The sequence below is a fragment of the Elephantulus edwardii genome, unplaced genomic scaffold (assembly GCF_000299155.1).
Source record: "Elephantulus edwardii isolate Elephantulus edwardi_28Jun2011 unplaced genomic scaffold, EleEdw1.0 scaffold00026, whole genome shotgun sequence".
NCBI lineage: Eukaryota > Metazoa > Chordata > Mammalia > Macroscelidea > Macroscelididae > Elephantulus > Elephantulus edwardii.
The window spans coordinates 16,944,812-16,958,608 of NW_006399776.1; the positions used below are offsets into that span (position 1 = coordinate 16,944,812).

A 13,797-nucleotide genomic window follows, 5' to 3' on the forward strand; every position below is an offset into this window, starting at 1 on the left:
GGACTTGGAGGGAGGGATTGTATAACAATGAAAGAATATTTCTTTTACTTTTCAAAGAGAAGAGTGAAACGGGCTGGGGGAAGGTTGGACAGGGAGCAAAGTGCAACAGTGATTGAATGTAAATCCAAAGTCTCGGTAAATTTTCATTAAAATTAATTTTTTTTTAAAAAGTACATGACAAAAAATATATCTAACTACAGTTCAGGAAAGCCTTGTCAGTCTAGTAATTCACATTTGGTAGCTAGTATTTATTTATTTATAGTTGCTCTGGGAAAATCTGTCAGGGACCTCTCTAGAGTACTATAAAGCAATGATGTCAGTCTGGCGACTGAGGTGCACCTGATCCAGGCCACGGTCTTCGTAAGCACTTGCTATGCATCAGAGACCTGGAAAATGACTACTATACATAGGGTCTCTATGATTCGCAGACTACTCAACAGCACATAACAACAACAACATTGCTTTCTTTTGTTTGGAGCATTCTCTGTTAAGTGGACATTTTTCTATGTTCAGACAGATGCATGTTAACAGACCCCTAGGAATGCTTCTCTGTATGAAGGGGCATTGACATAATCTTGGGTTACTTCCTATAACTATCAAATAAGAACGTACCACAGTATCAGTTAACCCATCATCAATACTTGAGAGAAATGGAAAAATAAGTGAGTCACTGGTAGACAGTTAAAAAATATCAGACATATACTTTCTTCCAAATTACCTAGATTACTTTCCTTAGAAAACTAAAGAGCCTCTCCCTTGACTCATCCTCACTACAGTGATTCCACGGAGGAAGAAGTTAATGGATCCCCCAACCCCTTGTAATTTCCTTTTCCCACAGGAGAAAGAAATGGAGAAGCAGAAAACCCTTTATCAGCAAGCACGGCTACATGATCGCGGTGCTGCCGAGATGGTCCTTCAGATGATAAGTGCCAGCAAAGGTGATTTGTGTGGGTCCTGGGTGGGCCCATCTAATTAGCACAGATGCAGCACAGAGAGACCTTAGTCATTATTAAGTCGCCCTGACAAAGCCCATAGGCATGGTGAATCCTCTGTTTCCTTGGTGATCCAATTGAATCTTCACCATGGCAGGTGAGATGAGCCCCATGGTGGTGGAGACTCTGAAGCTGGGCATTGCGATTCTGAATGGAGGCAACGCTGGTGTACAACAGGTAATGGGCCTGGCGCGGGCTTTGCAGAGCTCCTGGGGTGTTTCAGCTTGACAGGTGTCACCCTTTGGGGAAGAGGTGTTAAGTCTGTTGCAGAGTGCAGCCCCCCAGAATCCGTTTGGCTGCTGCTTGTCTTTGGTGGCCAATTATCAGAGTACCTGGGAGCAGAAACAAATAGATGGCAGTCTCCAATGTGTACTAGCGATAAAAAGGGTATACCCAGAGTTAAGAGGACGAAAAAGAGTTTTTCACCATTAGATGGTTTTCTTCAGAAACATGTCCTAGAGAAGCTTCCTTTTCATGCCGAGCAGCTGTGTCATTGGAGTCTTACGCCTTGCGATTTGATTTCATTTCAGTTCTTCGACTTATTTAGTTGTGTTGCTTGTGAGCTAAGAGTCTCATCTGTTAACTGGTGTTGATAACCCCTCTCACCTACTGCATTGCTGTCCTTCCTGTCTTGTGTCCTTCTTTCCATGGTTTACTGATTACCTAGGGCCAAGTTTTGCTCTAGGGGCTGAGGATGGATCAGTAAATAATATAAATAAAACTTCCTGTCATCAGGCAACTTCCATTCTAAACCCTAACCAAATCTATCCCCATCAAGCTGATTCCAACTCATTGTGACCCCATGGAACAGAGGAGAACTACTTTGAAAACTAGTTTTTAAGGCTGCAGTCTTTACAGAACTGACATTCATATTTTTCCTCCATGGTACAGCTAATAGTTCAAATTGCTGATCTTTCAGTTAACAGCTATTTCTTTCTGTTCCCCCAGAGCTCCTTGCATCCATAAACGAGGGTTAAATGACAGTGCACAGCAGAATGTAGTTAAGTATGTGGTCTATGGTCTCCAGTCGGCAGTTCTGAGCAAAGCTGTCATACACAGGGTGGCTATGAGTCACAGACAACCCAGTGGCACATAACAACAACATAACATCAGCAGTCTGACGTGCCAGTGGCTTCAGAAGACAGGGATGCACACTTGTCCCCTGGGCACTCCAAGCTTCTGCTGAGAAGCACCTGTGAGGCCAGCAAGGTGAACCTTCACATGGCCCCTCGGCATTCATCAGTTACAGCTCAGAGCCCTGAAGAATTCCTTTATCTGTGACCACCATTATAGTATATAATTTCTCCCAGCCTTTAATTCTTCCCAATGACTCTGTTATTTAGAACTATTCCTTTGTAAGACTTTCCTCACTTTCTGTTAACATGATTAATATTCTTAATATTTTGTTGCAACTCCTTTATGTTGGGTTTTTTGCAGGTTGTTGTTTTTGTTTTTGTTATGTGCCATTGAGTCACTTGTGACTCATAGCAACCCTACATACAACAGCCTAAACTCTGCTCTGTCCTGTGCCAATCACACTGTCTCCGATACACCCATCCCAATTACCCTAGTCACTGAAGCAATCCGTCTCATAGAGGGCCTTCCCCTCCTGCACTGTCCCTCCACCCTCCCAAGCATGATATCCCTCTCCAAGGATCGGTACCTCCTTACAACATGCCCAGAATATGTCAGATGAAGCCTCAGAATCCTTGCCTCCAACGAGCAGCCCAGTTTAGCCCTCTCCATGATAAAGCTGTTTGTTTTCTTAGCAGTCCATGGTACCCTCAATACTCTTCTCGAGCATTACAGCTCAAAGACATCAGTTCTCCTTCTATCCTCCCTAGTCATTGCCTGACTCTCTGATGCATAACAAGTGATTGCAAAAACCATGGCCTTTATCAGACACACCTTAGTTTCCAGAGAGACACCATTGCTCTTCAGTACTTTGGAGAGGTCCCTAACAGCAGACTTCCCCATCACAATTGCAGGACTTTAAAAAGAAAAAAGAAACAAAAAACACCAAATAAAATTATCATTATGTTAGGCAAAATTCTTGCCTCTTCAGAAAGAGAAGGAGGAAAGTCTCGTTATCATTGAGATACCAAGTTCTCAACTAGCTAGATTCCTTCTGGATAAGCTCCTTGCTCCTGTGTGCCAAGCTCATAGCATAAGACATTCAGATTTTCCCTCTGTGATACTAAACAGTACTAAGTCATGATGTTCCGAATTGGAGAAGCTTCAAACAGTAAATTTATACATATCGAGGAGCTACTGGACTAGTCTTTTAAGAATATAAGTGGTCATTTTAATATAAGTATGCCCCACCCAAAGAGATTTTTACTCAGTAAGTAGAGGGTGAGCTCAGGCTTGTACACGAGGTTTATCTTTCTGGGTTTTTGTGGTGGTTTTGGTTTTGGTGGTGGTGAAGTTCACAGATAATTCTGACACTTAGTCAGGGACTAGCTGGGGATTTCACATTTCTCCATCATGAGTTAGGAGGGATCAGCATTGTATCATAGTTGTCATTGATTTTCTCTTGCAGAAAATGCTGGATTACTTAAAGGAGAAAAAGGATGCGGGATTCTTTCAAAGCCTTTCTGGTCTCATGCAGTCTTGCAGGTAAAGGTGGAAAAACAACATACAGCTGTATTTTATATGTAGCATGGCAATTGCTATTTAATTTGATCATGCATGCACATTTGATAACATTAATTATGTTAATATAATTAATTGCAATCTTTGATTGGTATATTGTATATTGCTTTTCCCTTCACTCAACTTCCTTTCCCATCTCTGGGCCTTTTTTTAACTTTTCACTATTCAAGGGAAAATGAAGAAGGGGTCATAAGATAGCTGACTAATTGGGGGAGAGGTGTGTGTGATTGAAAGTTTAGTGAGTTACCTGAGAAGGTGGTTAGGGGATGTTCTCTTAGCCTTCAGTGTTGTATTGTGATGACATTCAGTGAAAAGATATCATTTCCATAAGTGATACAGACACCTCTCTCCCTCTCTTGTTAAATAGCCCTTCCCTCCTTTGTTTGTTATGCTGTTTGTCTTGGGGACAAAATATACTCAGTGAGTTTCTCCTTAAATATATGTGGAGAAAAATATGGAAAAGACAATAATATTTCACTACTTACTGTGACTAATACATAGCGATGTATCACGATAACATACTATGACAGGTTTGGAAGCAGGAGTGGCATCCACTTCCTAAACAACATGCCTCTGGAAACTCTATGAACTTTGATAAATGTCAGTAGTTGTAAAGGGGCTTCAGGCCTTTTATTCATAGGGTCACTGTGAGTCGTGCTCTACTCGAAGGCAATTAACAACAACTAAAACAATGACTAAAGACTACTTTCACTAGACCCATTAGTCTTGTTGGTCTCAAAAATTCTTTGAGTCTAAGTAAGTGTTTTGTTTGTATTTAACACATCAGTTTTGCCAGAGGTACATCTTGAAACAGGAACATATTGACATAGCCTGAAAAACTGAAAGCATTAAACTTCAGTTTATATTACCAAACTGTGCAAGCTTCACCTCCTGACAAAACTAAATCCTGAGACACAACCATCTATAACCAGAAGTCCTAAGTTTACCATACATGCTCATTTCAGAAAGGCACCAGCAGTATAAGAAAAGTATCAGTCTGTTTTCTGAGAATTCACATGTATTTTCGGTAGTCTGTAATGTAATCTAAAAGAAATCAAAGTAAGAATTATCAAGTTCATTTTCCTCCAGCTAATATGCTTAAATGTGGGACATGATGTTTCCCACTTGAAATCTGGAGGGTGGACATCCTTTATTTTGGTGGGCTTCATAATTTTGCTAACTTTATTTCAGTGGGTAAATATACTCTAAATTGGAGAAGCATAATTTGTGCTGTAATATGATCACTGATTCTTAGCTCCATATTGCACATGGGCATCTCAATTAAATTTCTTCAAGTTCTCTGAGCAGGCTGTAATACTTAATAGTGCTAAGCTCCTTTATAATGATGGTTTGCAGAGGACATGTGATAGGCCTTAGAGGACAGTCTCATTATACTCTAACAGAAGTGTTAAGATCCTCTTTTTGCTTCTGATTATAAAATAATACACACTTGTAACATATTTAAGCAGTTGTTGTGTGCCATTGACTCGGAACTGACTCACTGAGAACCCCCCAGTGGTTTGATCTCGTTTGTTAGTCACAGATCTGGCCATATGTGTGCAGGGGAGTCACTGCATTCTGATAACTAGGATTATTTGCCCAGTTTGAGTCTTTTTTTAATGGATGAAAATTTAGAAAAGCTTACAAAGATATTGAGCAGTGTATTTATAAGACTTCATAAATAGAAATTTATTTTCCCGCACTTTAAGGGCTAGACATTTGAATTGAGAGTACTGGCTCTAGGGGAAGCCTTTCTGTGTCCATTCTGGAGACGGTCCTCGTCTCACTTCAGTGTCTACAGGCTTGATGTCCCTTGGAGACCTCTGTGTGTCTTAGCATCAGTCTTCCCCTGGTTCTTCTTTTTTCTTTTTTTTTTATACACACCTTCCCTGCTTTTCTTTTGTACATTTTCTTCCTCCCATCCCGTCCCTCCCCCAGCCCACCCCACAATTCACCCCTTGTTCAGATTGGCCTAATCATGTATTCCTTTCAGACAGGTCTTCCTCTCATCTCTTCTGATTCAGTATTCATTATCTATGAGATCATACATCCAAAGGATGCATTCCACTCCTTGCATCTTTCTTGATGGTGCTGAAGTCCCTGGAAATTAACATCTGTTAAATTCTCTTTTCCATCTCTTAGGAAAGGGAATGCAGCCCACATCCCAGGGAGACCCCCTTACGCTGGATCAAGGCTTGAACACAGACATATTACACAGTGACTTGATTTAACAGTGGTGCCTCACATCCTAATGATCCTGTAGACTTAGCACATCAGAACACATGATGGGAGATAATGACATCATCATGTATATGCCAAACGACTAAGAATCATAGCCTAGTCAAGTCGACACATATTTCACATATTTGGAGGGAAAAGGGATGCACACTTCAATCCATTACAGATGGATTTTTTCCTTGTGTTTCTTTAAATTACAGAATATATATGATTCCCTGAAGGGGAAAATGATTGCTTAATCCTCCCCCCCAAGTATCTTTCCCGTTACAATCATTACCTTTGCATGGTGGCAGAAAGAATCCAAGGTTTTAGTGAATCTTATGGACTTGGCTACAAGCTCCGCTAAGAACTGCCAAGGTTTTGTTCTTAAATCCTATAGAACGTTTCAGACAGAGGAAAGAGTTAGACTCTGTTAGAAAAATGAAATGAGACATGATTAGAAAAAATAGGATATTACAGTGCCCTTGAAATCAAGTTTTGTAGTTGCACCAGAGTTTCTTGACTAAGCAGGATTGTTGGGACTGTGACAAGGCAAGTTGGAAGAAGTGATTGATGGAAATTAGACCCCCTTGTTACCAGTTCCTGAACACCTAAGACACTCATGCCTGTGGAGAATTCCAACTTTGCCACTCCTGGCTCCTGAATGAGGCAGGCGTCATGGAGGCGGCTGTTTTTTTGAATTCTGAAGCTTGTGGCCTTCTTCACTGTATAGATTCTGTTGTTGTTATGGGCCATCAAGTCAGAACCGACTCATCAGTGACCCTCCAGCAGATTTCCAGAGATTGTAGATCACAAGGAAGGACACAGCCCATCTCTCCCCCCCGAGAGCAGCTGTCTTTGAGTTGGCAGTGCACCTCCTTCCCACTGGGCCACCAGAGCTCCCTCAACACCTGTGAGTCCTTGTGATTGTTATAGAAACCGGGAAAAGGTAGAGGACAAACATTAATTTACGCATCTTAAAGTAAACTTTCCCTCAATAAATCTTAGGAATACAGTACTCTGTATTTATGTAAGCCTTTCTAAATCTTCATCCATTAAAAAAAGACTCAAACTGGGCAAATAATCCTAGTCATCAGAATGCAGTGACTCCCCTGCACACATATGGCCAGATCTGTGACTAACAAACAGATGCTCTTAGACAACACTGCTTGGTGTAAAGCCAGAGAAACGTCAGACTTTCAGCCACTAATAGGTAGGCCATTTACGCACAATACAAGGACAGGATATTTTCTGTGAATATGTACAATGATGTTAGAAATCCATTTTCCTTATGTGCATATCCCTGAACCTTGTTTTCTTTTGTCTATTGAAAAGTGTCCTTGATTTGAACGCATTTGAAAGGCAGAATAAAGCTGAAGGCCTGGGGATGGTTACTGAAGAAGGAACACGTAAGTAACTAATGAATGTGAAGGCCGCTGTCTACCTGATCAAAATCTTAATTATCTATTTCTGATTAGAGCCCCTGCTCACTGCTTCTGAGTCTGTAAGGACTTGCTCCCTTTCAGCAAAGCATTTCCATCAGTAGCAAGCGTCTGCCGTCAAAGAGCCAGTTTTAACAAAAGACAGTTTATCCTGTTGTTGATAGTTTTCTTACTTTGTGTTCTTTTCTTTCCCTCTCATCGCCAGTCATTGTTCGTGAGCGAGGTGAGTTTGAGTTTCTGGCCTCAGTTCCTACCATGTGCTGTGAATCAGAAGAGATCTTCTCTAATTGCCTCTGTGCAGACACACTTGGGCTTGGTGGTTCAGTGTCAAGTTTAACTTAGCAGTTTGATACTTAATTAGAGAAGAATGTCCCATCTCTGAAAGCATGGGTTATGGACTGTGAACTGTTTACTGCCATTTGCCTCATCGTTTTAATTATGAATGCCACTGGGGCTAAACATCTTAACTTTCTTGGACATTATGCTGTGTAGCCTCAGCTCAGGTTCAATTGGGTTTCTCATCACTCATCCAGAGTTCCCATTCTAAACCTTTCCGACCCAGCTCCTTTATCATTTTTGCAGTCATTTAATCTAGAAGGTGTTCATTGTTGAAAAGCCAAATAAATCTTCACAAATACTCTGTTTTTCCAAGGTGAAAAAGTGCTCCAGAATGACGAATTCACACGAGATCTCTTTAGATTCCTACAGTTACTTTGTGAAGGACATAACAGTGGTATGTGAAACCGATTTGTCAAGGAAAAGCGACTTTCAGTTGCAACATTATAATTCAGCTCAGGATGCTTTATTTTATATGACCAGTTGCTAGCATAAATGCAATGTGTCAATCCATGCTTAAATAAGAAGCCCTATGTAAAAAGCTCTTTCACTCTAAACAAGGAACTCATGCAGTATTATTCAAAATGGGTGACCTGGAGGACATTATGCTGATTGAAATATCTCAGTCACAAAAGGACAAATACTATATGATGCCACTGTTATAGAGTGAGGCTGACATCGGGGTGGGGTAAGACTGAGAAAAACTGGATAAATTATGTTTACTGCATTGAAGCTGATGAGGGAGAGAATAGTTTAAAAGTAATATATTTTAGGGCATTATGATTATTATAAGAGTCTGGAATGAGGGTTACAGAGTGGAGTATACTTGGGTGGGGGTGTGCGGGGGGATTGTGTACCAATGAAGGAGTTTTTCTTTTGCTTTTCAAGGAGAAGAGTGAACTGGGGCGGGGACAGGGAGAAAAGTGCAACAATGAATGAATGGAATTCCAAAATCTCTGTAGATGTTCCTTGAAATTAAGAAGGAAACAAAAAAATAATAAAATAAGAGTACCAAGCCAAAAAAAAAGCTCTTTCACTCGATAGGTAATGTCATTTCGTGTCACAAAGGCTAAGCTCCTTCTAATTCAGATGGTGAATGTAAACACCTTACCCTTTCCATCAATTCCCTTAGTTCTCGTTACCAATTTTGGGGGTCGCTTGGATGGTCACTGCTTAGAGCAGAGGTGGCCAGCTCTCCTAGCATAATAGAGACAGTCTCTGACCCAACCTTGGTGCTCTTAGACTTTCAGAACTTCCTTCGGACTCAGATGGGCAACACTACCACTGTGAACGTCATTATCAGCACTGTGGATTATCTTCTGCGTCTGCAGGTAAGAAGAGCGACCTTGACCAGGGCCTTGATGATAGTGTGTCTTACATACATTTTCAAAAGCTGAAGATAGTTTATAAGATCTGAAAAGGTTCAATAAAGAAGGCCATAAAATCTCTGACTACATATATAAGGTAAACCAAAGGCCTGACAAGTTCTATTTGAACAAGAGAGGAGTGGATGGGATGGTTAGGTGCCAACGTATCAATTGTAAAATCCTGGTTCAATTTTGTTTTGTCAGTGAAAACCTCACTGTAGTCACCATGAGCTGTAAAACAAGATGTGATTGAGAAAAACTTTTTCACTAGGAAAAAGGAGTTAAAACAGTGGGAGTAAATGTATAGCTTCTTAGTGGTGCGAATTTTCTTGGTTTATTTATTTGAAGCAAAATTGAAATTATGCCAATGATATCTACATAAGAGTTTTTGAAAAAAATAGAATTGTCTTTTATCTTTGCTAATTCCTCATCTTAGATCTGTCACTTATGAATCTGTAACCTGGAGTAATCCATTAAACCTCCCTTTGTTCCTGATTCTTCATCTATAAAGTAGCTAGGACCTACGGCAGTAGCAAACAATGAACCATTTAGAATATGCTGTGTGCTGAGAACAGTGCCTGTTAAATTGTTGACTATCATGCATTTGTTGTTGTTATTGTAATTATTTGGGTCATTGCAGTTATTAACTTAAATGGACATTTTGCATTTTTACGAAATTATCCCATATCAGGGTCACCTAGTTCCAGATGAACACTGTCTTCTCTCCTCTGTTTTTTCCTGAGGAGGGATATTCACACTTGAAGGAAGCCAAGACTCGGATACCTCTCCACTTCCCCTGAACACTGAGTTTAACTTCACAAACTAAAGCTGAATAAATACTAAACATTACCTGTTTGTTCTTAGGAATCAATCAGTGATTTCTACTGGTATTATTCAGGGAAGGACATCATTGATGAATCTGGACAACACAACTTTTCCAAAGCTCTGGTGGTCACCAAACAGATTTTCAATTCCCTTACAGAATACATCCAGGTATTTTTTTCCCAATTATGTTCTTTTTAAAAAATTTTATACTGGTTTACATATGAAGTTCATAAAGTTTGTATAATGATAATACTTTGATATATTATTGACAAAATAATTTTTTAAAAACCTACATTTATCTGTTCATACAAACAATACAATTGATTAATTTAAAATATTTCAATGTGTTTAAATATTTGCAAGAATAAACTGGTTTATCCCTAAAACAAACAAACAAACAAACAAAAAAACTCACAACCCAACCCACATCCAGGTATGTGTTGCAGAGTGAATACTTGAACACAAAGAGATTCTTAAATATTCGGATAAAGGACAATTTTAATATTCCTATATTAGAAGGTGGTAGTTCTGGTAGCCCAGTGGGCAAGGAGTTGGGTTGACAACTCAAAAACATGCTGTTCTGACCTACCAGCTGCTCTTCAGTAGAAAGAGGGGCAATCTCCAGTGTGATTTAGAGCCTCTGAAAACCCTTGGGAGGTCCACCTGTGATTTGGTACCAACTTTATGGCAATGAGTTTGAATTTTGTGTTGTAGTGAAAGGGAGCTCTGGTGACAGAGCCAGTAAGAAGGTGCACTTCTAACCCAACGGCTGCACCCCTCTGGCTATTCCACCCTGCCAGCAGCTTCCTGGAAGGAAGATGTGCGATATCCTCCAGTTCCATTTCCAGCCTAGGAAACCCCGCAGACTGTCAGCTGTGAGTTGGTTCCAGCTCAACAGCTATGAGAGATGAAGTTTCCTATTCCTTAAAGAATATATGATGCATAGAAGCAACTATGCTTCTAGGCATTAAATAATATTTCTTATCCATAAATGATGATGGTAGGTGCCCTCAAGTGCACTATGAGTCACAGTAACCCTGTAAAGAGCAGATCCTATCCTATCCTGCACCATCTTCACAATCTGCCCCATGTTCACACCTATTGTTGCTTTCACTACAATAGATGTTAGCAGCTCTTTCTCCTCATTTTGAGTGCTGCCACATCAGCAAATGAAGAGCCTTCACTGAGTGACAGCTTTACTTAATCTGCATCATTACGGGAGGCATTTCTTTCTCAGTCGCATTTGAGTGTTTTGCAGTCTAAGGAGCTCATCTCCTGGCACTATATCCAACAATGTTATTACAATATCTGTAGTGCGTTCCAAAGCCTGTTATTTCAGAAGTGAATGGCCAGTCCTGCTTCTTGGTCTGTCTTGGTCTAGAAGCTCCACTGAAACCTGTGCACCTTCAGTAACTCTGCTGGTATTTGACAGTTTGGTGGCATAGCTTCCAACATCACAGCAACACATAAGGCAGCACAGTACGGTAAATCTACAGATGTGTGGTGGTATCTCACAGAGTATCCTAAAAGAGCTCTGATGGCTAGTCTGTAGTGTGTTGCACTGCTCACCAAAAGCATTCATGCTCCAGAGGTTCAAAACCACCAGTGGTTTCATGGGAGAAGGAGGGGCTGTTTCTACCTGTTAAGATTTAATGTCTCAGAATCCCTGTACGAGGGTCACAGTGAGGCAGAATCAACTAAGTAGCTGTGAGTTTAAGTTTATATTCTGTCAGAAACTATTGTTCCTGTCATGCAGGATGCTTTCAGAAGAGGTCTAGGGGTCTCTTCAAGTCAGAGCTAGAAAGTTGATTCCAGCTATGGTTGGAATTCAGCTGAGTTGGTTTCAGCTCAACAGCTATGAGAGATGAAGTTTATATTCTTTAAACTAGAAAAGTTTAAATTAGAAAGTTCTGACCTGGGTGTGAGATTTTGACAGAATGTTGCTACAAAAATACACCAAGTGAGCACAGGAGAAAGAGGTTGGAAGACAAGTTTTTTTGTCTAATTTTTCAGACAATACACCGTAGGATTTCAATAAATGTTGTAAAATGGAAAAATAATTCTGACAGAATGCAAAAATATATGATATTTAGTATTGAATTTATTTAAAAAAATATGAGCTCTTGTACTAATTTGTCAAAAAGTTACTACTAAGAAAATTTTGGAAGTACATGAACTATGTATGTGCAGTGTCATTCAAATGTATAAGAAAATTCAAGTTGTTATGTCTAGATATGATAATCACTTTTTTGTCCATTTTCTGCCCTCCTTTGTTGAGCTACTATGAAAGGAGATAAAGGTTGTATTCAGGCATAATTTTCTGTTTATTATAAATCAGTAGTGATATCACAGCCTACTGTGATCTTAGACAAGATTTTCTTCTTAAGGAAAAGTAACATTCTGTCCCTATCTAATCATATTTTGCAAACTCATGAATAGGAATTTTTCACGTATTTATTAATGCAACAAAATAATTTTTATATGTTCTGCACTGTGTTTCACAGTCAGAAGTAAGCTGTCAAGCAGCTTTCAATGGAATTGAGAAAATACATTTGTAAGTGGAAATAATGTGATCCCAGATGGATGATAATCACCCATGCTATGCTTAAGAGCAGTGCTTGTGTCCAGAAACAGCACATGAGTTCAGAAGAAGGGAAGGTGCCTGTGAAAGTATGGAATGCTACTGGATAACAGAGAAAGGAATGCATTCTGGGTCAATCCTTTGGAACAGTTGCAGAAGTGGAATTGAGCATGGCTTTATAAGGACTAATCTCAGCAGTTATGTCGATTTTGCTTAAGAGCAGCCTGAACTTCTTTGTTCATCACCATTGTCTCTTGATCATACATATTTCTTGAAATACTTCTGTGTCCGCCAATTCTTTTTGGTACAATGACTCTGTATACTCCATCTTCTTTTAATGCATCCTGGATCATTCAATATTCTGCCCATAGCAACCTTAAGTGTTGCAATTCATGGCTTGAACTTTTTTTTAGTTTCTTCAGCTTATGAAATGCTGTGCAAGTTTGGCCCTTTTGATTTTCAGACTCCAGCTTCTTTCACATTTCCTTAAAATGCTTTGCATTGTCTTCCCAAGCTTCCCTTTGAAATCTTTTATTCAGCTCCTTAACTTCTTAATTTCTTCCCATTGCTTTGACTTCTTGGTGCTATAGTGCAATATTTAGAGTCTCTTCTGGCATCCAATTTGGTCTTTTCTTCTACCCCCATCTTTGTATTCTTTTGCATTTTTCATGGATGATATTCTTGATATTTTTGCATACCTTTTACATTCTTCATGTACATTATTTTTTATATCTTCCCACAGCTCATCTGGCATTCACTGATTGGTGGCCTCAGACCTATTCCTGAGTTGGTTTTTAAAGTCATTCCAGAAACTGGGCTTTATGAGGAGGAATGTGGCATCAGAATTGGAGGAAGACTCATCAACAACCTATGTTATGCAGATAATACAACCTTGCTTGCTGAAACTGAGAAGGATCTGATGCACTTGCTGCAGAAGGTCAAGGACTGTAGTCTTCAATATGGATTGAAGCTCAACATCAAGAAGACAGAGATTCTTACCACTGGGCCAATTAGCAGCACCATGATAATGGGGAAGAAATTGAAGCTGTTAACAATTACAACTTGCTTGGCTCCACAATCAACACTCTTGGCACCAGCAGTCAGGAAATCAAAAGACAAATTGTACTGGGAAAATCTTCTGTCAAGGAGCTCTCCAAAGCAATGATGTCAGCCTAGAGATTAAGGTGAGCCTGATCCAGGCCATGGTCCTTGCAATTACTTGCTATGCATCAGAGAGTTGGACAGTGACTAAGGATGACTGAAGAAGAATCTATGCCTTTGAGTTTTACTGCTAGAGAAGAGTCTTGAACATACCATATACCACCAAGAAAACTAATAGGTCTGCCTTGGAGTGGGTGAAACCAAGTTTCTCCTTAGAGGAT

General features: G+C 39.9%; 1 protein-coding gene across 2 annotated transcripts in view; it reads left to right on the forward strand.

The window, feature by feature from the left end:
* Positions 1 to 13,797, forward strand: part of RYR3 (ryanodine receptor 3) — a 753,100-nt gene that overhangs the window by 705,261 nt on the left and 34,042 nt on the right. For both annotated transcript variants that reach the window (XM_006883055.1, XM_006883056.1), the window contains 8 exons: positions 839 to 938; positions 1,090 to 1,169; positions 3,535 to 3,611; positions 7,200 to 7,273; positions 7,512 to 7,529; positions 7,959 to 8,039; positions 8,885 to 8,973; positions 9,874 to 10,002. In XM_006883055.1, the coding sequence (XP_006883117.1) occupies positions 839 to 938; positions 1,090 to 1,169; positions 3,535 to 3,611; positions 7,200 to 7,273; positions 7,512 to 7,529; positions 7,959 to 8,039; positions 8,885 to 8,973; positions 9,874 to 10,002 (648 nt within the window). The remainder of the gene's footprint in view (positions 1 to 838; positions 939 to 1,089; positions 1,170 to 3,534; positions 3,612 to 7,199; positions 7,274 to 7,511; positions 7,530 to 7,958; positions 8,040 to 8,884; positions 8,974 to 9,873; positions 10,003 to 13,797) is intronic.